Source organism: Telmatherina bonti, assembly GCF_933228915.1.
Source record: "Telmatherina bonti genome assembly, chromosome: 18".
NCBI classification, from domain to species: Eukaryota; Metazoa; Chordata; class Actinopteri; order Atheriniformes; family Telmatherinidae; genus Telmatherina; species Telmatherina bonti.
In genome coordinates, this window is record NC_136616.1 from 35984419 (window position 1) to 36009110 (window position 24692).

At 46.8% G+C, this 24692-nt stretch overlaps 2 protein-coding genes across 2 annotated transcripts; both read left to right on the forward strand.

Moving 5' to 3' along the window:
* Positions 1–2244: 2244 nt before the first annotated feature.
* Positions 2245–6605, forward strand: wdr55 (WD repeat domain 55; the record flags this gene model as incomplete). The annotated part of the gene is made up of 4 exons (XM_079257311.1): positions 2245–2784; positions 2925–3031; positions 5419–5688; positions 5756–6605. The coding sequence occupies 4 exons, from the start codon at positions 2245–2247 to the stop codon at positions 6078–6080; spliced, it is 1242 nt and encodes a 413-aa protein (XP_079113437.1). The 3' UTR covers positions 6081–6605.
* Positions 6606–8622: 2017 nt separating this feature from the next.
* Positions 8623–24398, forward strand: psip1b (PC4 and SFRS1 interacting protein 1b). The gene is made up of 14 exons (XM_079257403.1): positions 8623–8716; positions 10227–10331; positions 10433–10497; positions 10576–10711; positions 10899–11246; positions 11338–11496; positions 12976–13167; positions 14664–14804; positions 14876–15388; positions 15458–15552; positions 16954–18583; positions 18916–19017; positions 23262–23472; positions 23946–24398. The coding sequence occupies exons 2-14, from the start codon at positions 10248–10250 to the stop codon at positions 23963–23965; spliced, it is 3696 nt and encodes a 1231-aa protein (XP_079113529.1). The 5' UTR covers positions 8623–8716; positions 10227–10247; the 3' UTR covers positions 23966–24398.
* The last annotated feature ends 294 nt before the right edge of the window (positions 24399–24692 follow it).

Genomic DNA, 24692 nt, shown 5'->3' on the forward strand with positions numbered 1-24692 from the left:
AAGCCAGGACTTTTTTCTTCACAATTTTAGAATTGATTTTTTTTTTTGTTAAAAAATTAATTTTTTTGTAAAAAAAAATTTTTAAACTTTTTTTTTCAAATAAATAAAATGAATGCACTAAAACATTTTTGTCATTTTTATTTTTTTTTATGGATCTTTTTACTTGTCTTCTTGGGTGTTAAAGCAGCAAAATAAAGATCTGGCTGCTGGGTTGTTTTTTACTCATTAACATTCAGAAAAATGACGAGCAAAAAAAAAGTTTTATACATTTTTTTTGTTTGTTTGTTTAATCAACAAAAAATTTGTAATATCGGAGAATTGTGAGAATTGCCATTTAAATCTTATCGGCACCCAAAAAATCGGAATTGAATCTGAAAGCATATCGTCACAGCCGTAGCAGATTTTCTGGCAAATGTTCAGCAATGTGCAAAAATACCGAGCCGCTCTAGTAGAAATCTCTGATAAGTGATGGATTCCTGTGTTATCTTTGACCTGACTGGGAAATGCAACACGGTTTCTAAAAGATCCCACTTCTTTGCTGAACTATGTGTCAAAACTCGGTCCGATGGGATCCATTGATCGCTGGGTCACGTGACTGCTGGGAAGACTGGATCAGAACTGGGACTGGTTCTGCCAAGTGCCTATATATCTGTTTGTAGTGAGTCTGCTAAGTAGCAGCAGAGACCCTGGAGACTGGTTGCTATGATGCTGCTGTTGCCATGACAACAGGCGACGCCTCATCTCCGCGCGTGACGTTGCGCAGGACTCCATTCACGTTTCCCATTATTTGAGACTAAACAAGTAATTAATCAAGAAACATAAAGTTATTGAGTATAATTACTATTCACTACCAATCAGTGACATTATTTATTTAATTCGGCTTCAGTCTCGTCAGCAGAAACAGTTTTATAAACCTCTAAACTACTTTCTAATCCCGAGTCTTCAGCCGGAGCGGGATATTTAGCTGTGATTTTAAATGCTTTAAACTTCCCCTTTGTAAATCATCTCTACCCCGATTTACTGAGAAAATGTTAAACTTTTACACCGCATTGTTAACGTTTATCCACTTAACCAACTTATTGTGAATTTTTATATTTTGCGGGGAAAATCGTGTTTCTGAAAACGAACCGAAAAGAGAACAAAGAGACTTTTCATCGCAAGCGGTCAAACTGAACATCTTTCCGTCTCCAGAAAGTCTCCAACCATCATGGAGCTGCCTAATACAAATTTTTACATCTGTACATTCAAAACAACACGTGTAAAATGCTTTTTTGAGGCTGAAGGAAACACTTACTGACATCTTTATCCCGAAGCTGTTTGAATCTGACGCCATCTTTGACGTCTGGACGTCCTCTCCACATCGGTGTTACGCATAGCTACGTCGCTCAGAAATGGACCAATTGGAGCGTCCGAAATTTATACGTGTATTTATTTGTTTGTTGTTTTTTGTTTGTTTGTTTGTTTGTTTGTTTTTGTTTGGGTTTTTTTGTTTGTTTTTTTAGGGGGGTGAGGGTGTTGTTTTTTTTATCAGCTGATTTAAGTGAATGAGAATCCGCTTTTTGTTTGTCAAATCTGACAAGTTTTTAATGGGCTCATATCTGACGCTCACCTCATCAATGCATTTTCCATACAAGCGTTACTCCATTGCAGAAATAAATAAAGAGGCTTTCTACCAGAAGAGGATTCATTGCGGTGGAGTTCTGTTGCAACACATGAATAATCACCTAATTCTAATTTCCTTACTTTTGTGCAAAGTATATCTAAGTTTTCTTCCTCATATTCTGTCTTTATGTAGTTTTGAGTCTGACTATCAGGTAGCATTTAAATGGAATTTAATGAAATTAAATGAAAAATACTTTATTAATCCCCAAAGGAAATTTCAATATTGTAGCAGGTAATTAACAAGAGGAGGTCTTGTTCCGGAGGCTGATGGCTGCTGGCAGGAATGATCTCCTGGATCTTTCAGTCTTACATCGGACCTGAAGAAGCCTCTCACTGAATACACTTTGTTGTTTCTTCACTGTGTTGTGGAGAGGGTGTGAAGAATCCTCCATCATCTTCTTCTTCATCATCTTAACTTTAACTTTTTACCTCTAAATATGTAGTTGGAGACTGTAACTGTATGTCTGTGCATTTGCCTGGTTGTATCATAACACAACATGCAGAGTGACATCCTACAAGGGGGCAGTATCGACCGTTATTGCTGCATTAATAAGAACGTAGAAGAAGAAAAAGCTAAACAACATGGCAGCTTGCTTGGAACACGCTGAATCCACATCAGAACCAGATCCTCCAGAACCCGACCAAACCACGGGTCCAGAAGCAGACAAAGACCCAGAACCAGGAGGGTCTGAGCCAGACCAGGGCCCAGATGAGGCAGAGGAGGAGGAAGGCGAGCCGCCCGGACCGAAGATCCTGGAGACTCCGCAGGATGTCCACCTGGAGGCCGTCGCCAACACGGTGGCTCTGCACCCCAGCAGGGACCTCCTGGTCTACGGGGACGTGGACGGGGACGTGTACGCCCTCTCCTATTCCTGCACGGAGGGGGAGAACCGCGAGCTGTGGTCGTCCGGACACCACCTGAAGTCCTGCCGCCAGGTGCGCCTCTCTGAGGACGGCCTGAAGGTCTGCAGCGTGTCCCGGGACAAAGCCGTCCACCTGCTGGACGTGGAGCGGGGACAGCTGGTCACGCGGATCCGGGGGGCCCACGGAGCCCCCATCAACAGTCTGCTGCTGGTGGACGACAACATCCTGGCGACCGGAGACGATGGAGGCACCCTGAAGGTCTGGAGGAGAACCAGGAGTTCATGGTGGTCCTCTCTGGTGTCAGTGAGGCCAACATTCATGTCTGGAACTGTGTGTGTGTGTGTGTGTGTGTGTGTGTGTGTGTGTGTGTGTGTGTGTGTGTGTGTGTGTGTGTGCAGGTGTGGGACATGAGGAAGGGGACGTCCATCATGGACATGAAGCACCATGAGGATTACATCAGTGACATCACCGTGGATCAGGCCAAGAGGATCCTCCTCACCGCCAGGTAACATCAGGAAGGTGGGCAGACATGGACCAGGAGGTCAGTGGTTCAATACCCAGCCCAACTGAAACAAGGAACTTTATTTATGCCTGATGAGCAGTTTATGGCAAGCAGCACTATTTTTATTAATATCATGTAAAAGTGTATTTATTTGACTCTTGACTGACTTTTACTGGCTGTAGGGAGCTCGGAGAAGAGACAGGAAATAGACGATGCTTGGTAAGATCTCAGACATGAGATGAAGACGATGCTGGATTAGGGTCGTTGGAGAATCTTTAGTTCTGCTTTCAGCAGATTAGATTCTTCTCTGGCTCTGGATTTCAAACAGGGTGGCCTCAGTGTTTAACTGTATAACCATAGACAGTATGTAAAAGATGGGCGGAGCCTCCGTGACGTCACCCGTAGGTTTCTGAAGAGCTGAATTGAAGCTCGGTGGGCGGTTCCTACCATCACCATCTTGGCGTGTCGTCTCGCTCGGAAAATACAAATATGGGCAAAGAGGTGGAGCTGAGAGGGGGGCTGTGAGCGTCATGGTGGATGATTGAATTCCAGCAAACTCCGAGCTGCTAAAAGCTAACCGAGCTAACCCGGAGATAACAGGAGCTAACCAGCTAACGGAGGTAAGTGGGCTAAAGCTAACTCACATTGTTAACCAGCTAAAAACCGCGGTTGTTCTACGTTCTTCTGACTTGAAGCGGGAGATCGGGTACCTGTCAATCAAAAGGACACGCCCCTAAATATGCCAAACTTCGAGATTAAATTACTTTTAAACGGGCGAGTTAAAAAAAATTTCACTCCCCCCCACAGTTGTCATGAAGGTAAACTTGACCTATTAAACTGAAAATGGATTTTTGTACCAGGCTGTAAACATGTTTATTTCTACTGTAAACATCTTTATTTCTGCTGTAAATATGTTTATTCCTGCTGTAAACATGTTTATTCCTGCTGTAAACATGTTTATTTCTGCTGTAAACATGTTTATTCCTGCTGTAAACATGTTTATTTCTGCTGTAAACATGTTTATTCCTGCTGTAAACATGTTTATTTCTGCTGTAAACATGTTTATTCCTGCTGTAAACATGTTTATTTCTGCTGTAAACATGTTTATTTCTGCTGTAAACATGTTTATTTCTGCTGTAAACATGCTTATTTCCGCTGTAAATGTGTTTATTCCTGCTGTAAACATGTTTATTCCTGCTGTAAACATGTTTATTTCCGCTGTAAACATGTTTATTTTTGCTGTAAACATGTTTATTCCTGCTGTAAACATGCTTATTTCCGCTGTAAACGTGTTTATTCCTGCTGTAAACATGTTTATTTCTTCTGTAAACATGTTTATTTTTGCTGTAAACATATTTATTCCTGCTGTAAACATGTTTATTTCTGCTGTAAATATGTTTATTCCTGCTGTAAACATGTTTATTCCTGCTGTAAACATGTTTATTTCTGCTGTAAACATGTTTATTTCTGCTGTAAACATGTTTATTACTGCTGTAAATGTGTTTATTCCTGCTGTAAACATGCTTATTTCCGCTGTAAATATGTTTATTCCTGCTGTAAACATGTTTATTCCTGCTGTAAACATGTTTATTTCTGCTGTAAACATGTTTATTTCTGCTGTAAACATGTTTATTTCTGCTGTAAACATGTTTATTCCTGCTGTGAAGTTGGTCTTTTTAACATGAGAGTCTATGGGGATTTGCTCTGTTTTGCAGCCCCTAGTGGATGAAGGGGGAACTGCAGTTTTATGCACTTTCGCATAGGCTTCACTTTTCACCGCCGGAGGCTCCGTCCATCTTTCATATACGGTCTGTGTGTATAAACCTGCTCTAAGCTCCTGATGTACTAGTAAGCAGACTTTGTTGGTTTTACTGGATTTTTTATTTTGCGTCAGACTTTTGGATTTCCAGTCACAGCAGCAGAAACTCTAATGGGGGAAAAGCCTTTCGGTCCGTGTGATCTTTACTAAATATTCTCCTTTATTTGCTGCTGCTTCAGAAGTTTTGATGTGAGGAAACCCTAAAAATCCCCCATTTTATACTTTTCCTGGTTGTTTACTTTAATCCAACTGAACATCCAGTCAGAATGAAAATGTGTCATGTAAACACGTATTTATCAGATTGATCCAAAAGAACGAGTTCTTCACACAAACATTTATTATTTACCTGAATTAGCCCAGGTGAATATGTCTGGACTAATTCATGTCGAAAGCATTTCTACCCTAATAGATCTTTCCATCAGCGGATCAGATCCCTTGATCCATGTGAACGTATCTGCTGATCTAAACAAGAAAGTTTGGGAGATTTTAGCTCATGTATCGTAGAAAGTTTGTAAACGTCAGCATAAGAACGTGAAACTCCAATGAGCTGTGATGTGATCTGTCTCTGCAGCGGCGATGGAACTATGGGCGTCTTCAACATCAGGAGGCGGCGGTTCGAGCTGCTGTCCGAGTACCAGAGTGGCGATCTGACCTCGGTGGCGCTTATGAAGAAGGGTAAGAAGGTGGTTTGTGGCTCCAGCGAAGGGACCATCTACATCTTCAACTGGAACGGTTTTGGAGCCACCAGCGACCGATTCGCCATCAAGGCGGAGTCTGTGGACCGCATCGTCCCCATCACCGACAGCATCATGTGCACCGCCTCCATGGACGGATACGTCCGGTACGTTGGCTTGCGGTTGGCTACTTTCTAACGTTTGAGGCGTTTCTGACCGTCTGTCCTCCATCAGAGCCATCAACCTCCTTCCCAACCGGGTCATCGGCTGCGTCGGGCAGCACGTCGGCGAACCCATCGAGGAGATCGCCAAGTCGTGGGATTCCCGCTTCCTGGTCAGCTGCGCCCACGACCAGCTCATCAAGTTCTGGGACATTTCCAGTTTACCCAAAACGACAGTCAGCGAATACCGAAAGAGGAAGAAGAAGGACGGCCGGATGAAGTCTCTGACCAAGAAGGCCCTCGGCGACAACGACTTCTTCTCTGGACTGGTAGAGGAGACGGAGAAGAAGGAGGAGGAGGAGCAGGAGGAGGACGAGGACGACAGTGACAGTGATTAAAACTGTTCTGTGCCTTTGGACTGTAGATAGACCGTAACTGGGTTTGATGGTATCAGGACTGGCACCAGTTCCTCTGAACTCACCAGTTCTGGACTTTTCACCTGTTATTTCCTCTCAGACGCGGTTTGGGATTCAGGAAATTCAGAAGGTTTAAATGGATGTTTATACATTCAGGAATGAATGGAATTTATTCCGCTTGTCAGACTCCAGTCCTTGATGGATCCAGGTTCCAGGTTTTTGTGGTTTCCCTGCTCCAACACACCTGGTTCCAATCAGAAGGATCCAGCAGCTTCTTGTCCAGCTCTTTATTCATTTTGGTCAGGGCTGTTGGAGCATGGAGACAACAAAAACCTGCCGGATACCGGCCCTCGAGGCCTGGAGTTCGACACCTGTGCTCTTGGGGTTAAAAATGACTTTCACGCAGGAGTTTGGGGTTAAAGGTTGATGGTGAGAGTCTTTTTACATCCTGAAGACTGAACTATAAATCAGACCGTGTTGGAAATTTGGGCTCTTTGTAATTAGCAGTTAAACGTGATACTAAAAAGACAATAAATATAAATCAAATACAAATTTTCCAGTTCTTGAGGATTTTTTGTGATGCCAACCGTAAAACATATGAATGTATGTAAGTCGCTTTGGATAAAAGCGTCTGCTAAATGACTGTAGAATAGAATAGAATAGAATAAAACACCCCTAGAACAATTAAATTCTAATAAATTTACTGTAAACCACCTTTTAAATGAGTTAATCTCTGATGCAAGTAAATGTTGCACGTCGTGTTTTATTGTAAATCAACATGGACGATATTTGTCCGTCCAACCTGTTAATATCTTATGATGATATAAAAGTAAAACAATTACAAGATGTGACGAAACACTGACAGATTTCTCGAAATTAATTCAGTAACCGTTTGGCCATTTTGCTCTTTTAAATATATTTATTTACATTACTCAACAACACTTTAGTTGCAATAATTATTAGGTAATTATTTCCTAAAAATCGAGACTATTTTCAGACGCTTCAGTTAATGGTTTTGTCCACCATTTCACCGTCGTTGGTGCAGTCTACCCCTCTCCGTTTGGTACGGTCCAACTTTATTTATTTATATTTTATTGAAACAACAAACAAATTACAAATTATATCTGCAGTATTAATCAAAACAAGGTTATATACAAATTAATAAGAATTCAGCTTGAAGTACAACAGAAACATGAGTGTACAATTTTACGTGACAATGAAATATAAGTTTAGTATAAATTATGAATAGGAAGGATCTACACAAATAAAAATGTTTTCATAAAAACTGAGAAGCCTCATGTTCTTCATGTTGTTTTTCAGGAGTTTCAGAGATCTAAAAAGTGAGTTAATTTCTATTTGGAATAAGGAAACAGCTGTTTTTGCTTGATGAATCTTTGTTTATGAATAAAAAAATGTTGGCTTGTAATATGAAATAGTGAACTACATGTTGAAGAAGTTTATTGTTGGTATGGTCCAACAGTTACTGGTACACACCCCCTCCGGTTGGTATGGTCTAACGGTAACTGGTCCACCCCCCTCTCCGGTGGGTATGGTTCAACAGTTACTAGTCCACCCCCACTTTCCGGTTGGTACGGTCCACCGGTTACTGGTCCACACCCTCTCCGGTGGGTACGGTCCAATGGTTACTGCCCCCCCCCCCCCCTCTCTGGTTGCTACAGTCCAGCGGTTACTGGTCCCCCACCCCACTTTCTGGTTGTTACGGTCCAACAGTGACTGGTCCATCCCCTCTCCGGTTGGTACGGTCCAACAGTTACTGGTCCCCCCCCCCCCCCACTTTCCAGTTGGTATGGTCCAACGCTTACTGGTCCTTCCCCCTCTCCGGTTGGTACGGTTCAACGGTTACTGGTCCACCCCCCTCTCCGGTTGCTGCAGTCCAGCGGTTACTGGTCCCCCACCCCACTTTCCGGTTGTTACGGTCCAACAGTGACTGGTCCATCCCCTCTCCGGTTGGTACGGTCCACCCCCTTCTCCGGTTGGTACGGTCCACCACACTCTCCAGTTGGTACGGTCCAACGGTTACTGGTCCATTCCCCCTCTCCGGTCGGTATGGTCCACCCCCCCTCTCCAGTTTGTACGGTCCACCCCCCTCTCCGGTTAGTACTGTCCCCCCCCCCCCGTCCTGTTGGTCCAACGGTAACTGGTCCACCCCCCTTTCCGGTTGGTACTGGTCCACCCCCCTCTCTGATTGGTACGGTCCACCCCCCACCCCCCTTCCCCCTCTCCCGTTGGTACGGTCCACCCCCATCTCCGGTTGGTTCGGTCCAACCCCCCTCTCCGGTTGGTACGGTCCACCCCCCTCTCCAGTTGGTACGGTCCAACGGTTACTGGTCCATCCCCCTCTCCAGTTGGTACGGTCCACCCCCCCTCTCTGGTTGGTACGGTCCACCCCCCCCCCTCTCCGGTTGTTTCGGTCCAACCCCCCTCTCCGGTTGGAACGGTCGACCCCCCCTATCCAGTTGGTACGGTCCAACGGCTGGAGGGAAACCGCTGAAATGACGTCACGCGCCAACATGGCGACTAGCAGGAGAGCGTAGCTTAGTAACAAGAAGCATCCTGTTCATCCTCGTTTATAAAAAGGCTTAATCGTGGTTTCAGAGGTGAGTAGGAGTTTACTGGACGGTGGATGAGACGACCAGGAGGCTGCAGGTGGAGCTAGCCGGCAGTTAGCACAGTTTAGCTCCAGGTTAGCATAGTTAGCTTCAGAGCTAGCAGGCTGTATTTGTAAACAATGAAGAAACACGTTGCTGGAAGCGAAACTGCTGCTTTCATATGAAAGATTTCACCTCACAGCAACAATGTGCACCTGAAAGGATGCTTGAAGAGTAGTAAAAGCATAGTTAGACGTGTTTTTACATCTATAATGACTTTTTAATTCGTTTTTTCTTATCAAAACCACGTGTCCAGTTTGGGATTAGCCTATATAAACTGCAATTAATCAGGTACCAGATAGATAAAAGCCATTTATTTCTTTAGACATGTTTAACCAGCTTTTCTTTTTTTCTTTTTTTTTTTTTTTTAAATCAAAAAGGATTCAGACTTTATTAAAGAATAGAACTGCTCAAACCAAATACTGTCTTTAAAGCCCCTTGAAAGTGGACAAATTCTCTTTACCTTGACATTTGTGGTTGCACATAGTTAAACAATTACTGCACCCGATTTCATGGAAAGTTCTCCAAAATTACTTTTACTAAATCCAGTGGCACCAGTTAATTCATAAAGCTCTCTCAACGATGACAGATTGATGAAAGAAAAAGCAAGAAATAAAACAAGTCAAATAAATGGACATGCAAAACTACATATAGTTTGTTACTTTGTTGTTCATTAATTTTTTTTATGTCTGTATCTTGGCTGTGTGATAGACTGGCAACCTGTCCAATGTTTGACCAGCTGATGGAGGAATTTTCCACTGATTTTAAATGTTTTGGTTAATTACTCTGTAATAAACAAGACAAAGTGTAATCTACCCACATATAAGGTGTATAAACACTTTGGCATGGTTACATGTAGATTTAGAGCTGTAAACAGGGTGGAAAAATCGAATAAAAAAATTGGAGATCGGGATTTTTTTTCTTTACAATTTAAAAACAATTTTAGTTTAAAAAAAAGATTATTTTTTTTTCCAAATGAATAAAATGAATGCACTATAAAAAATTTTGTCATTTTTATTGTTTTGATCTATAAACTTCATTGAAATGAAGATAAATGACAAACAAAAGAAAAGCTTTTACATTTTTGTTTTTAATCTACAAAAATCAGCAATATTGGAGAATTGTGAGAATCGCAAATTAAATCAAATCAGCACCTAAAAAACATCGGAATCGAATCGGGACAAAAGTATATCATCTCAGTCGTGGTAAAAACAGGTCAGTCAGGGTCTGATGTGGGAATTAAGCTTTTTAAACATTTTGTTGTCATCACATTGAGAAAAGCAGATAGATTTTTATTATCTGGACATGAAAACGACTCGTATCTGAATGAGGCGTGAGTGGAAAGCAGAACACAAGTCGGCAGGAAGACCTAATTACCGGAGAAAATCTTCATCCTTTGCTTCATCTCTATAATCTTGTTTTAACTGGGAGGAATATTGATGGAAATGTGTGTTTGCAGCTGTGTTTGATTCCCGCCGGGATGCCTGGAAAAAACGCAGACCAGTTCAAACCCGGCGACCTTGTGTTTGCCAAGATGAAGGGCTTCCCCCACTGGCCTGCCAGGGTACACTCACATACACACATACACACACACACACACACACGCGTGCTGTAAAAAGCCCCTGCATCCTGAATGCTGTAAGAAATCCTTCTGTGTGTTTGCAGATCTGTAAGTCAGAGGACGGGTACAAGAAGCGAATCCCGGTCTACTTCTTTGGGACCCACCAGATGTACGTCCACCCAGCTGTTTTCCTTCCCTCTGTCCTTCTGATCGATAACTGATCGTGCTGTGATCGATCTCCCCTCAGAGGCAGCCTCCCACCCGAGAACATCGTTCCCTACATGGGGAACAAGATGAAGTACGGCAGCGGCGTTCGCATCAGAGGCTTCGCAGAGGGAATGTGGGAGATCCAGAACACGCCGGGCATCGGGAGCAAACTTAAAGTCAGTTGTTGTCGCCATGGTGACGAGTCATGTGTTAACAGAGCAGGTTTCAGGGGTTTTTCATTTGCTTGCACCAAAGGTAGTCGACTCCTGGTTTTATTCTGCCTCCTGTGGATGGACTTTGTTTTCCTGAAACATGCAGAAGCAGTCGGTCAGAACACGTTCCTCTGTTTCGTCTTCTGCTCAGGCTCCAGGAAAGACCAACGCCAGTCTGACGCCTGCAAAACCGACGTCGGCTGCTAAAGCTACGCTCACAAAACCTGAAACGACGCACAACAGACGAGCTTCAGCAGCCAAACCCGACAAGGAAGAGAAAGCTGTTCCCTCTGCTGGGGGGAAAGGTGCAGGCGAGAAGGAACCCGCGGTTAAAACGTCCACCAGAGCTTCAGCCAGGTTAGCTCCTAGAAAAACCTCAGACTCCAAGCAGGTTTCAGAAACCGCAGAAACGACCAGAAGCAGGAGGGCTGCGAGCGGCGGTGCGTCTGCAGGACAGAGCAGGAGTGGAAGGACGTCTCCTGCAGACAGAAGGAGAACGGTAAGACGAGCAGCACTGGCTGAAAATGACACATTTCCCAAGCAGAAAGGTCATAAAATGAGCACTTCTGGCTGTTTTCACGTCTCTGCAGACCAGATCGAACAAAGTCTCAGAACAAGAATCTGGTCCTGACATCAAGCCTGAAGCTGAGAGCCGAGAAGTTTCTAAACGTTCTGAAACATCATCGGACACGGAGCAAGCTGCTGCTGCAGGCCGAGCTACGACGCGCAGTAGAGCTGCAGACTCTCAGGTAAACACCGATAATCTGTTCCTCTGCAGACACAGTCCAGTACGATGACTACAGCTGCACGACTCTGGATAAAATGAGAATCACGATTTTTTTTTTTGCTTGGAATTGAGATCATGATTCTCTCACGATTTATTTCCAGTATAGATATTTATTACACGTATTACCAGCACATCACCTTTGCAACAGCTGACACTGAACATAAAGATAAATGTCTCTGTTGTGTTCTTATACACACAAAAACTATGAATAATTTTAATAGTAACATTTATGAACAATATTTTTCTGTGCTTAAGGTGATGAGAGGTCAGTATGTTTCTTAAAAAATAAACAACAGGAGGGTTGGACATGAAGCTAGAGACTTCACACAGCAGTCCTTCGGTTAAATTTGATATTCTAACATTTAACAATGGAGGACAAAAGTGATTTATGCAATGTGGGTCTAAAGGGATTCAAAATCTACTTTTTAAGAGTGAAAGCCTATTTCAATGGCAAAAAAAAAACAAAACAGAAGAATTTATTCATAACCGCCATTTAGGGTGGTTTTGACTCACCTTTTGTTTCTTCCACAACATTATTCCACTCTCCTACAACGTCCATTACATTACACATTATGGCCAATTATGCAAATTAGGCGATGACGTCATTCAGCGACTTTTAGAACAGCCAATAGCTGCTTTCTTTACTTTGGACCAGCAAAGTGACCATAAGAGACACTTTGGCAGAGTTACTTTGTTTGTTTGTTTTCTGTAGTTTTCTTCCTTTTGGTTTGTTTTTAGTCAAAGTAAAACATGAACATATGTTGGCAAAAACATAACTTTAAACTACTTACTGGACAGACAGTTTAAACTGGACATTAACAATCTAAATGGATCAGAGACAACAGAATGATGTTAGTTTACATCCCACTCTAAGCCAGGCTGGGATCTGCTGTGGATTTGCACATGCACTGTTCATTGTGACTGTGCACGAGGAATTGTGCAGGTGTCCCCTCTGCTCTGAGCGGCTGGGAGTGCGTTATGATGGGGAGAGGCTCCCGCTGCTCCTTCCTGACAGTCACTGCTAAACAATATGTGCTTTCAAGTCAGAATGACCAGAAACGTCTCCAGTAACTCCAGTAAAAGTCACTAGATTTGTCACTAGCCACGACAAAAAAGTCGCCAGATTTAGTGAGAAAGTCGCCAAGTTTTTTCCGACCAGCCGGCATCTGCATCACATGGTATGAAGATCGTTGTTGAGGGAGAAAGAGGGAGCGCTTGTTTTCATGCAGGTGATGTCGCAGTTCGAAATGCGGTACATTCGTGATCTTTTTTTTTTTTTTTAAATCATCGTTTGAGAATGAGATTGTATACAAGTATGAATTGAGATCGCGATTCTTTAACGATTAAAATTGTGCAGCCCTAAGAAAGACTGAGCTCTTTTCTGAGAGGGGAGTGTCAGCTTGCATGACCGTCTCTGATGAATGATTTCACGTCTCCTCAGAGCAAACTGAACAAAGTCTCAGAACAAGAATCTGGTTCTGACATCAAACCTGAAGCTACAAGAAGTAAAGTCCCGTCTGAGGAGGAAGCTGAGAGCCGAGAAGTTTCTAAACGTACTGAAACATCATCGGACCCGGAGCAAGCTGCTGCTGCAGGCCGAGCTACGACACGGAGCAGAGCTGCAGACTCTCAGGTAAACACCGATAATCACACTTGCTCTGTTTACACGGAGAACTTTGATCCGATTGAACATCAAGTGAGAATAAAAATGTGTCAGGAAGAACTTTTAAGTGATGGAGACACATGGTTCCACCTTCCTAACGACTCAGCAGGCTGATATTACCCTCCCCACCATCGTCTTGTGGTAGACGTTGTCTTTGAGAGGCTGAACCACGCAGGCTTTACAGGACTTGATGAATTTTTAGAGAAGTCTGGACAAATGGCAGCAGAGAAATAGAACGTGTCTGTAGCAGCTGCACCGCTTGTCTGAAACTGGAAGTTAGGGATTATCGAGCATTTCGACTCTCAGATGGTTAAAAAATGGAAATAAAATCTCAGTTTTAAAACTTTTGTCAGTGGAAACAGAGTGAATGTTGTAGCTGGGGCGTGTGGATGTAGTGGTGATGTAGCTGGGATGCTTGGACGTAGCTGGAGCCTGTGGATGTAGCGAGGACGTAGCGGGGGCGTGTGGACGTAGTGAGGCCGTAGCGGGGGCGTGTGGATATAGGGGGTGACGTAGCTGGAGCGTGTGGACGTAGCGAGGGCGTAGCTGGGGCGTGTGGACGTAGCGGGGGCGTGTGGACGTAGCGAGGACGTAGCGGGGGCGTGTGGACGTAGCGAGGACGTAGCGGGGGCGTGTGGACGTAGCGAGGACGTAGCGGGGGGCGTGTGGACGTAGCGAGGACGTAGCGGGGGCGTGTGGACGTAGCGAGGACGTAGCGGGGGGCGTGTGGACGTAGCGAAGACGTAGCGGGGGCGTGTGGACGTAGCGAGGACGTAGCGGGGGCGTGTGGACGTAGCGAGGACGTAGCGGGGGCGTGTGGACGTAGCGAGGACGTAGCGGGGGGCGTGTGGACGTAGCGAAGACGTAGCGGGGGCGTGTGGACGTAGCGAGGACGTAGCGGGGGCGTGTGGACGTAGCGAGGACGTAGCGGGGGCGTGTGGACGTAGCGAGGACGTAGCGGGGGCGTGTGGACGTAGCGAGGACGTAGCGGGGGCGTGTGGACGTAGCGGGGGCGTGTGGACGTAGCGGGGGGCGTGTGGACGTAGCGGGGACGTGTGGACGTAGCGAGGACGTAGCGGGGGCGTGTGGACGTAGCGAGGACGTAGCGGGGGGCGTGTGGACGTAGCGAAGACGTAGCGGGGACGTGTGGACGTAGCGAGGACGTAGCGGGGGCGTGTGGACGTAGCGAGGACGTAGCGGGGGGCGCGTGGACGTAGCGAAGACGTAGCGGGGGCGTGTGGACGTAGCGGGGGCGTGTGGACGTAGCGAGGACGTAGCGGGGGCGTGTGGACGTAGCGGGGGCGTGTGGACGTAGCGAGGACGTAGCGGGGGCGTGTGGACGTAGCGAGGACGTAGCGGGGGCGTGTGGACGTAGCGAGGACGTAGCGGGGGCGTGTGGATGTAAAGGGGACAGATGATGGTTGCAGACGCTGCGTCCAGCTCTGACGCTGTTTTCGTGTCTGCAGGAGAAACTAGACGAAGCGTCGCAGCGAGAATCGGCTCCCGACGTTAAACCTGCTGAAACGGCAAGAAGCAGCACCCCATCTGAGAAGGAGGCGGAGCTTGGTGCTCGCGCGACGACTCGCAGCAAAGCGAGAGACTTCCAGGTAAACGTTCGGCGGTGGCGCTGAGGGTTCATCTCTAACCAGCAGGATAACCTTCATCCGGTTTCCATCAGGCTGACGATGAGGAGGCGCAGAGGAGAATACCCGCCGCTGCTCCTGCAGCCACCGTTCCTCCTGCAGCTGCCGCTCCTCCGACACCCGCCACTCCTCCTCCTCCTGCTGGGAAGAAAAGGAAAGAAGAAGAAAAGGAAGCGAGTCGAGAGGTGAAGAGAAGGAGAGGAGAGACAGACGACTGGAAGGAGGTGCAGAGGAGACGTCAGGACGGCAGAGGAGGAGAGGAGAGACCAGAGAGAAGGTCATTGAAGAGGAAGATGGAGGAAGAGGAGGAGAAAGCGGAGGGGAGGAAGATGAGGAAGGAGCAGAAGCAGACGGAGGACAGGAAAGGATCAGATGGAGGAGAGAAGGAGGAGAGGACGAGGAGAGAAAAACCCCGGAAGGAGACTGCAGAGGAAGAGGAGGCACCACAGAAGAAGAACAAAGCAGAGGAAGGTGTGGAAAGGATGAAGAAGAAGAAGGAGAGAGAAGAAGACAAGATGAAGGACAGACAGGAGAAGAAGGACAGCGAGGTAAACCTGCAGCTCCTCCTCCTACATTTCCCACAATGCCCTGCTTCACGTTGCTTCCTGTCTCCTCAGCGGCGTCTCCGGCTGGCGGCACGGCGCGAAAGCCTGTTCACGTCTCTGCGGGGTCTCCTGAAGGACGGCAGGGGGACGGCGGGAAGAAGCTCTCGGTAAGGACGTCCACGCTGTCTCACACTAGACCTGGACGATTAATCAGATTTTAATCTCAGTACGATCTGGGTTTCCAACGATGATAAAAATAAAAGTGTGTGATTATTTTTCTCTCTGCAGTTTCCTCTCCTGCTGTCTTCAGCTGCTAATCGAGCGTCTCTGGCGTTGCAGCGCTGTGCTGTAAACTCCTCCCACAGCCGCTTTGCTTTCATTCAGACACTGTTGCCAACTTGGAGACTTTCTCGCTAAATCTGGAGACTTTTTTTTGTTAAAAGCGACAAATCTAGCAGCTTTTACTGGAGTTATTAGAGACTTTTCTGGTGTTTTGGCGACTGACTTGAAGGCACATATTGTTCTGCAGTTACTGTAAGGAAGGAGCAGCGGGAGCCTCTCCCGTCCTAAAGCACTCCCAGGCGGCCAGTCTCAGTCGGCTCCGGCTGCAGGTCCATGTAGAATAACTGCAGTAGGTTGTGGAAGTTCACCTAAACATAGTTTATATCATTGTCAGTGACAACTGGCTGCATTATTTTCCTATACATAGTTCGGCCAGTTAAATGCTGTAATATCCCTCCGTTATGGGGCGTTACCATAGCAACGCGTTAACCAGCTGGTTCAGATCAGCCGTCTTTTAACAGGTGAATGAGAGAAACGCGCTGCAGCCTGACCAGCAGCGCCGTTAGGACATTTTAGGCTCGATGAAAGACAACGGCAGAGACCCCACCAACTGATCGGAAATTTTAGATTTTTATTTTTGCTTTAAGCTGATAAAAAATGTTTTCATGGGAATAATAAAGATCTAGGGCTGCTTTTAACCCTTTATGGGGCAGGTGACTATTTTTCATCACTTTGTTTTCTTTCATATTCAGCTTGAAGACAGAACGGAGGTTTTGGTTCAGACCAGAAGGACAAGTTTAGGTTAATATTTCTAATCAGAAGATATTTCATTGAGTGCACAATAAAGGGTTAAATCACAGTGCAGACATCTAACTAGGTTATTTTTTGGTGGTTATTTTAATATAAATGGTTTATCAGTTTTTCTTATATAGTTTCTACATCTTTTTGGGCCCCTATCAAGTCGTGGGGTCCTTAGAATATTCCTAACTTTCCCCCCCATATGGCGCCTCTGAGCCTGACAGCGGTTGTTTGGCATAAAACGTTCATCCAGGCCAACGTAAAATAGTTCCTATATAAGCAGTGAAAGCGGATTAAACAACTCGGAACCGTGCATTAGACGGTTATAATGTACGACACGGAGTCTAGAACACCACGACGTGCAGCGTTGTTTAAAGATAATAATAATTGTGTTAAATAATCGAGATCTTAGTTTCAGTCCAAATAATCGTGATTATAATTTTTGTCATAATCGAGCCGCTCTGACGTCTCTTTCCATGTTTCCTCAGGACAACATCAGACACCAGAGAAGAAGACGGAGGGACGTCCAGGAAGACAGAGGAGAAGATGTCCACCCGGAGGACAACAGCAGACAGGAAGGCAGGCCAACAGAAGACGGAGAAAGACAAGAAGACACGTCCAACTGAGAAGACGGAGGAGAAAACGTCCACCAGGAAGACATCAGAGGTGAAGAGGGACCAGCAGGCGGAGACAAACGTCAAGATGAGCCGAAGAGCGGAGACGATGAGAGAGGACAACGGTGAGAAAGACGAAGAGAGGACGGACAAGACGCATAAAAAAGCTAAACTCAAAGAAAGAGACGAGACAGGAGAGAGAATGTCCACCAGGAAGACATCGGTGGACAGAAAACCAGCGGAGGCCAGGATGGACAAGGAGAAGACGAAAGACAAGAGGGAGGACAACGGGAAGAAAGACGAACAGAGGACAGACAAGCGAGACAAGACGCATAAAACAGCAAGACCAAAAGAAAGAGACGAGACAGGAGACAGAATGTCCACCAGGAAGACATCAGAGGTGAAGAGGGACCAGCAGGCGGAGACAAACGTCAAGACGAGCCGAAGAGCGGAGACGATGAGGGAGGACAGCGGTGAGGAAGACGAGCAGAGGACGGATAAAACAGCAAAACCAAAAGAGAGAGACGAGACCGAAGACAGAATGTCCACCAGGAAGGCATCGGTGGAGAGAAAACCAGCGGAGGCCAGGATGGACGAGGAGAAGACAAAAGACAAGAAGACACGGGAGGAGGACAGCCGCCGGATGGAAGACAAGACGGAGACGGGCGGAGAGAAGAGAGGAGAGGAGGAGAAGAAAGACGAGAGGAAGATCATCGGAAAGATCGTGAAAGCGGGACAGGGAACCAAGGTCCATCTGAAGACCATGATGGGGGGAACCATGCCAACCGCAGTGGAGGAGAGGACGGACAGGAAGACGGAGGAGAAGAAGAAAGACGAGAAGGGGGACAACAACATGGAGAAAAAGAAAGAGGAGAAGATGGACAAAAATCTGGAGAAGAAGAAAGAGGAAAAGACGGACAAAAATATGGAGAAGAAGAAAGAGGAAAAGACGGACAAAAATATGGAGAAGAAGAAAGAGGAAAAGACGGACAGGAAGGAAGAGGAGAAGATGGACAAAAATACAGAGAAGAAGAAAGAGGAAAAGACGGACAGGAAGGTGGAGAAGAAGAAGAGTTCTGAGGACTTCAGGACAAGAAGCAACGATGAGAGGACCAGAAAAGAGAGGAGTGGAACGGAGGTGGAGAGGAAGAACAGGGGGAGGGAAGGGAGGAGGGATGCAGGAGGGACGGCAAAAACAAGAGAAGAAGAGCAGAAGAAGGAGGAGGAGGCGGTCGGCAGAACGACGAGGGAACAGAGAAGGAGAGAGGAGAGGAGTGGAAAATGGGACGGGAAGTCACAAAGACAGGAAGACAGAGTGGCGGCGAGTCCGGCGGAGGAAACGAGGACGCAGAAGAAGAGCGGCGCCGAGACGCCGGCGGAGGAAGAAGAAGACGAGGCGGACAAGCAGCGGCAGAAGAAGAAGAGCTCCAACGCGTCTCTGACGGACTCCACGCTGCACAGAATCCACGGAGACATCCGGATTTCCCTCAAGTCCAGCACGCCCGTAAGACACACACACACACACACACACGGCAAACAGACAAGTGTCCTCTCCTCTGATTGGCTCTGATCTGGTTTCAGTCCGACCCGGGTCTCACGAACCTTTCGGTCCGAGCTGAACCAGGTCCTCAGGACCAGCCGTCCTGCAGGTTTTCCTGCTCCAACACACCTGACTCGGATCAGATCCGGTTCTTTCCAGGCCCGTTAATGAGCCCGGTGTGTTAAAGTCCACGACCAGGACCGAGACGTTGAAGTCCGAACACATCTGGAGCTCCGCTGCCCCCGGTGGCGACAGCCGTCACTGCAACCTGACATAAACACATCGTCTCGTTTCAGGACGTCACCAAGTGTCTGGCAGCGCTGGACCAGCTCAGTATGGTTTATGTAACGTCGCAGCACGTCCAGAGACACAGCGAGCTCATCGCCACACTCAGGAAGGTACAAACACACACACACACACACACACACACACACCTCCTCGTAACCAAAGATTCACTGCTGTGGGATGTAGGGTTTTGGAGGTGGACTAATCTTTTGGCCGTGTATCTGTTAGAATGGGTGTGTGTGTGTATAGATGTATGTGTGGGTCTGTAGGTGTGTGTGTGTGTGTGTGTAGATGTGTGTGTATACCAGGCTGATGGTGAGGGGGTGTGAATGTGTGGGTGTGTAAAGGAGGAGGGAATGCAACGTGTCTCTGGGTGGGGGCGTCTCCTAGGGGTGTGGGGGCGGTGGGCCCTTGGTCTGTCTCTCCTTCTCTCCCCCCCACCCCCCCACTTTTGCATGTTGCTGAGGGCCCTGGTTGTTGGGGCAGCTGCCCCTGGCCTGTCCTGGCCTTCGGGGGCCCCGGGAATGGGGGACGTGCCTCGTGCCGCAGGTGGCTCCTCTTCTTGAGGGAGGCGCGCTTCCCTCGGGACCTAAATCCCCGGACCCCCCTCCTTCCCTTCTTCCACCACACACAGGCAGGGCGTTGGGAGGTGGACACGTTGATCTGGATGGTGAGAGAGGCCATCAAGGTGGTCTCCATCGCTGCACCCAGCATCGGTTCACCTCCCAGTTTTAATTACACTTAGTCAACATAACACAAAAAACACACACTGACAACACATGGACATATTTTGGGGGGCGGGCCATGCAGTGTGCGGTGGGCGGGGCTTCTTTGGTGGTCCCGCTCCCAACATGATGTGGTTACTTCTTCCCAATTTTAATTGCAAACAACACACACTTCACAATCATTCATAAGCTGGGAGGGAGGGGGTGACAATGGGGTCCTGCCACGCCCCTATTTCTGGGGCTGTGCCGGAGGAGTTTGGGCGGGGGAGTGGTGCTGTTCAGGGGGCCTGGGTCTGGGCTGGCCTGGCGGGGGTGGGACTGCTGCTGGCCCTGGGTGGTGCTGGATCGGCTGCATGTGTGGAGTGGTGGGGGGGCACTGACAGGGGTGGGGGGTAGTTGTGGGGCCCTGATCGGGGCCCTCCTATCCCCTGCTCCCCCAGGGGTATCTCACAGGGGACACGTTGGGAAAGAAAGGTGAGGGCGTGCATGAGCCAATGGATGAAGTGGTGACTGAATGTTAGGGTAGAGGGGGGGTGGGGGGATCAGGGTGAAAGAATTTAGGAAAGTGGATGGCCGCTGGGATAGGAGGAAGGGGGGGTGTATGCAGATGGGTGGGGGTGCGTATGTGGGGTTATGTTGGTGGTACAGGGAAGTGATGGGGTGGGTGTACAATGAGGACTGTGAATGTGGATAGAGGGGTGTAGGGAGGTGTGTGTGTGTGTGTAGAGTGGGGTATGCGTGTATGGAAGAATGGGTGATTATAGAGGGAGCAGGGATGTGTGTGTGAGGGGGTGTGTGTGTATAAAGAACGGGGGTAGGAGAGTGTGAGTTTGAGCGTGTGTAAGAGAATGGGTGTATAGGGTGTGTTTAAGGAGGAAGTGTGGATGCGTGTGGGTGTGGGTGGGGGTAGGTGGGTGGGTGTGTGTGTGTGCACATGTGTGTGTGTGTGTGTTTGTGTTCGTGGGTGCGTGGAGGGTCTTGGTGCTCGGGGAGCGCTGCTGGTGCACTGGGGTGCGGCCTGGCTGCCGCTCGGTGGCGGTCTGGGGATCCCGGCCCTCCGTCGGTGTGGGCTGGGCCCTCTGCCTGCGGGGGTGGGGGGGTTGCTTTCTGGGCTCTTGGGGCCGTGGGGCCCGCGCTCTGTCTGCCCTGGGTGGCCGGTGCCCGGCGGGGGCCGGTCCTCGCTGGTCCGGGCCTGCTGGGGCCTGTTCCCCCTGACTGCGGGGGACTCTGGCTGGGACCCCCCTCTGCCGCCTCCTGGGTCGGTGCATGGCTGGCTCCGGGGTGGGGCGGTTGGGGTCTGCGCCTGGGGATGGCTGCCGATGGCCCGGGTCTCGGGGGTACTCCTGGCGTGCCTCTTGCCTTTGTGTGGGAAGGGTCACACTGGCATGATCACCTTTTCCGGAACACGTTCCACTCTGCATGTTCTGCATGTGACACAGTCACCGAGTCGTCACGCAGTTTTATTCACTAACAGCAGCTAGTTTTCTCATTTCTGTTTGTTTCTCATTTATATTTAACTTTTTAGATTCATAGTTTAATTACTATGATCTAAAGGTTGGCTTGTATGTGTATGTATATGTGTTAATACTGGCAAGTGCGTATTTGTCTGTACGTATGTATGTGTGTGCATAGAGGTGTGTGTGTGTATGTATGTATGTGTATATGTATATGTGTACATATGTATATATATGTGTGTATATATATATATATTTGTGTATACGTGTGAGTATATGTATGTGTATGTATGCGTGTGTATGTGTGTGCATATGTATGTGTATGTATGCGTGTGTATGTGTGTGCATATGTATGTGTGTGCCTGTATGTGTGTGTATGTGTGTGCCTGTATGTGTGTATGTATACATCTGTAGGTTGTTTTCTTTCTTTTTGTTTTTGGGTTATTTTTTAGTTGTTTTTTATTCTCTCGCTTTTCTCTCCCTTTATCTCTTTCACTTTTCTTATGAGGTGTTTTTTCTCCTTTCTCTTTCTGTCTTTCGTCTGTCCTCTCTGGTCCAGCAGTACAAACTCTACAATTCAAACAACAATACAAAATAAATATAGAAATAAAATAAAAATTCAGAAAGTCAAGGGGATCATTATATCGATAAAGCTTCCCTTGGCAGAGAAAATTTGCTCAGCAGAACACAGCATCCAGACCATCATTCTGCTGCCTAAATGCTGGACAAGACAAAAAAAAAAAAAAAAAAGATTCACTGCTGTCGACAAACAAGAAAGCAGCTCTGTTGCTGATCTTCTCCAACATCTCAGCCGACTTGCAGGGAAAAACTTCTTATTCCACGTTGGTGCTGTTTGTCCCTTACTGGCAGCTGTAGTTTCAAGATAACAGACTGTCATGGTGCCTCGCTACCAGCCTACCTGTCGTATGTAGAAACAGAAGGTTCATGACGAATGGGAGCGTGTCAGGTTATCAGCAAGGTGGTAAAATACCAGTGATGTAGAGATGCAGGAAATGTAGCGTAATGTCCCTTTAAAGCCGCGTTTAGGACACGTTTGTAGCGTGTCCTAAACACACCGGACGTTCTAAACAAGCACGTGAACTCACCGACGATGGGTTCTGGTTTCCCAGAAGTTTTCCAGAATTTTCTCAGAGGTTTACCAGAATTTTTCCCAGAAGTTTTCCAAAAGTTTTCCAGAGATTTCTCAGATGTTTCCCAGAAGTTTCCTAGACGTTTCCCAGAATTTTCCCAGAAGTTTTCCAAAAGTTTTCCAGAATTTTCCAAGAAGTTTTCCAGAGATTTCCCAGATGTTTCCCAGAAGTTTTCCAGAGGTTTCCTAGACTTTTCCCAGAAGTTTTCCAAAAGTTTTCCAGAATTTTCCAAGACGTTTTCCAGAGATTTCCCAGATGTTTCCAGAGGTTTCCTAGACGTTTTCCAGATGTTTCCCAGAAGTTTTATACAGAAGTTTCCCAGAATTTTGTCAGAGGTTCACCAGAATTTTTCCCAGAAGTTTTCCAGAGATTTCCTAGACGTTTCCAAGAAGTTTTCCAGACGTTTCCTAGACGTTTCCCAGAAGTTTCCTAGACGTTTTCCAAAAGTTTCCCAGAGGTTTTCCAAAAGTTTCCCAGAAGTTTTCCAGAGATTTCCCAGATGTTTCCCAGAAGTTTTCCAAAGGTTTTACAAAAGTTGCACTGAAGTTTCCCAAAGGTTTTCCAGAATTTTTGCAGAGGATTCCTAGACGTTTCCCAGAAGTTTTCCAAAAGTTTTCCAGAAGTTTCCTAGATGTGTCCCAGAAGTTTTCCAAAGGTTTCACTGAAGTTTTCCAAAAGTTTTTCAGAATTTTGCCAGACGTTTTCCAGAGGTTTCCTAGATGTTTCCCAGAAGTTTTCCAAAAGTTTAAGAATTTTCTCTGAATTTTTCTAGAATTTTCCCTGAAGTTTTCCAGAGGTTTCCTAGACGTTTCCCAGAAGTTTTCCAAAAGTTTTACAAAGGTTTCCCAAAAGTTTCACTGAAGTTTTCCAAAAGTTTTCCAGAAGTTTCCAAGATGTTTCCCAGAGGTTTTCCAAAGGTTTTACAGACGTTTCCTAGACGCTTTCCAGATGTTTTGTAGAGGTTTTTCCATCGTTCCAAAGCATCATTTTGGTTTCCTGGTGAACCGTTCCCGCGCTGTGTCTGCAGATGCGGCGTTACCGTGCCAACCAGGCCATCATGGATAAAGCCGCCATGCTGTACAACCGCTTCAAGAACACCTTCCTGGTGGGGGAGGGGGAGGAGGTGGTGAGCTCTGCCTTCCTGCGCTCGCTGCTGGAGGAGAAGGAGAGGGAGGAGGCGGAGAGGGTGGAGCGCTGCAGGGAGAAGCTGAGGAGGGAGGAGGAGGAGAAAACAGGAGGTGCGTGTTCACACAGTTTCTCTGAAATTTCATTTAAACTCTAAATTCATTCAGTTTTATCAAAATAAACACAGAATAACTAAAAACAGATAAAATAACAGTTTTATATCAGATAAATTAATTACAGATAAATAAACAGACATGAATAAAAGTAAAAATACATAATATCATTTTTCGTTTTATTAAAGGTCTCCGCTTGTCTTTAGATCCACATTTTGTTTCTCATTCAGCATAAAAAGGCTGGAAAGTTCACAAAGAACCGGTTTGAAGCGGATCTGTCGGCTGTTTGTTCCCGTTTCTATAGAAACAGGATCTCAGCAGCTGGGACGGAAACGGGAAACTGGACACCTGAAAGACTGGAAAACTGAAGTCCAGCCATTAGGATCAATAGTTGCTGTTTTGGTTGATGAAGAATTAATTTATCTCCCCCCTCCTCTCCCTCACCCCCCCCCCCCCCCCCCCCCCCCCCACAGCGCCGGTGGATTCTTCCTGAGGTCTCCTGATCCAGTCGGGCTGAACCAGCTTCAATCAGACGGGGGTGGGACCAGAGACCAGCGGTCCTCCTGTCCACACCACCACGTTACCTCTCACACACTCTGCTGTGTCTCCTGCCAGGTTTATTCATCACCTGTTTGTAAACAGGAAGTAGTTTGTGACGTCACACCTGGGCCGGCGCCGGTCACCCCGCCCTCTTCGGTGACTCGTCATGGAAGACCGGGATGGAGTTCCGTCCGTTCACCAGCATTAACTTTTTAACTCTCCCGTCACCGTTAACGCTAATCTCCAGAAGTCTCGTTTAAACACCTTTTTTCTCTAAAAGGAGGAAAGTTTGACTTTTTTTTCTTAAATCCCAAATGAGCATTTTAACTGAAGCATTAAACCGGTCCTTTCGTGCCTTGCTCAGAGGCACCACGGCAACCAGCTGCTCTGTTTTTGTAAACTTGTACAGAGAGATTTTTATTGTGACGCTTTTATTTCTTTGTTTTTATGATGTAGTTGTTACATCGTAGCTGTTAACGTCGAGTAAACTTTTATTTCCCAAACGAACCTGAAAAACGCCTCAAGTCTGATTATTTTTTTTTAGCTTTTTCTGGGTTTAAAGTCGTGTCAGAGGTCAAACTTTTATTACCGTCCTGTTGAGCCGATGCAGTGATGTGTTTCGGCCAGAGGGGGCAGCAGTGAGCTCACCTGATGACGTCTGGATCAGAGATAACTGAAGC

Bases quoted from the DNA above. Each gene is read 5' to 3' on its own strand.
- psip1b (XM_079257403.1), top strand. From the start codon at position 10,248: ATGCCTGGAAAAAACGCAGACCAGTTCAAACCCGGCGACCTTGTGTTT. The intron at 11,497-12,975 runs GTAAACACCGAT...ACGTCTCCTCAG, and splicing joins GTAGAGCTGCAGACTCTCAG to AGCAAACTGAACAAAGTCTC. The intron at 18,584-18,915 runs GTAAGACACACA...GTCTCGTTTCAG, and splicing joins CCCTCAAGTCCAGCACGCCC to GACGTCACCAAGTGTCTGGC.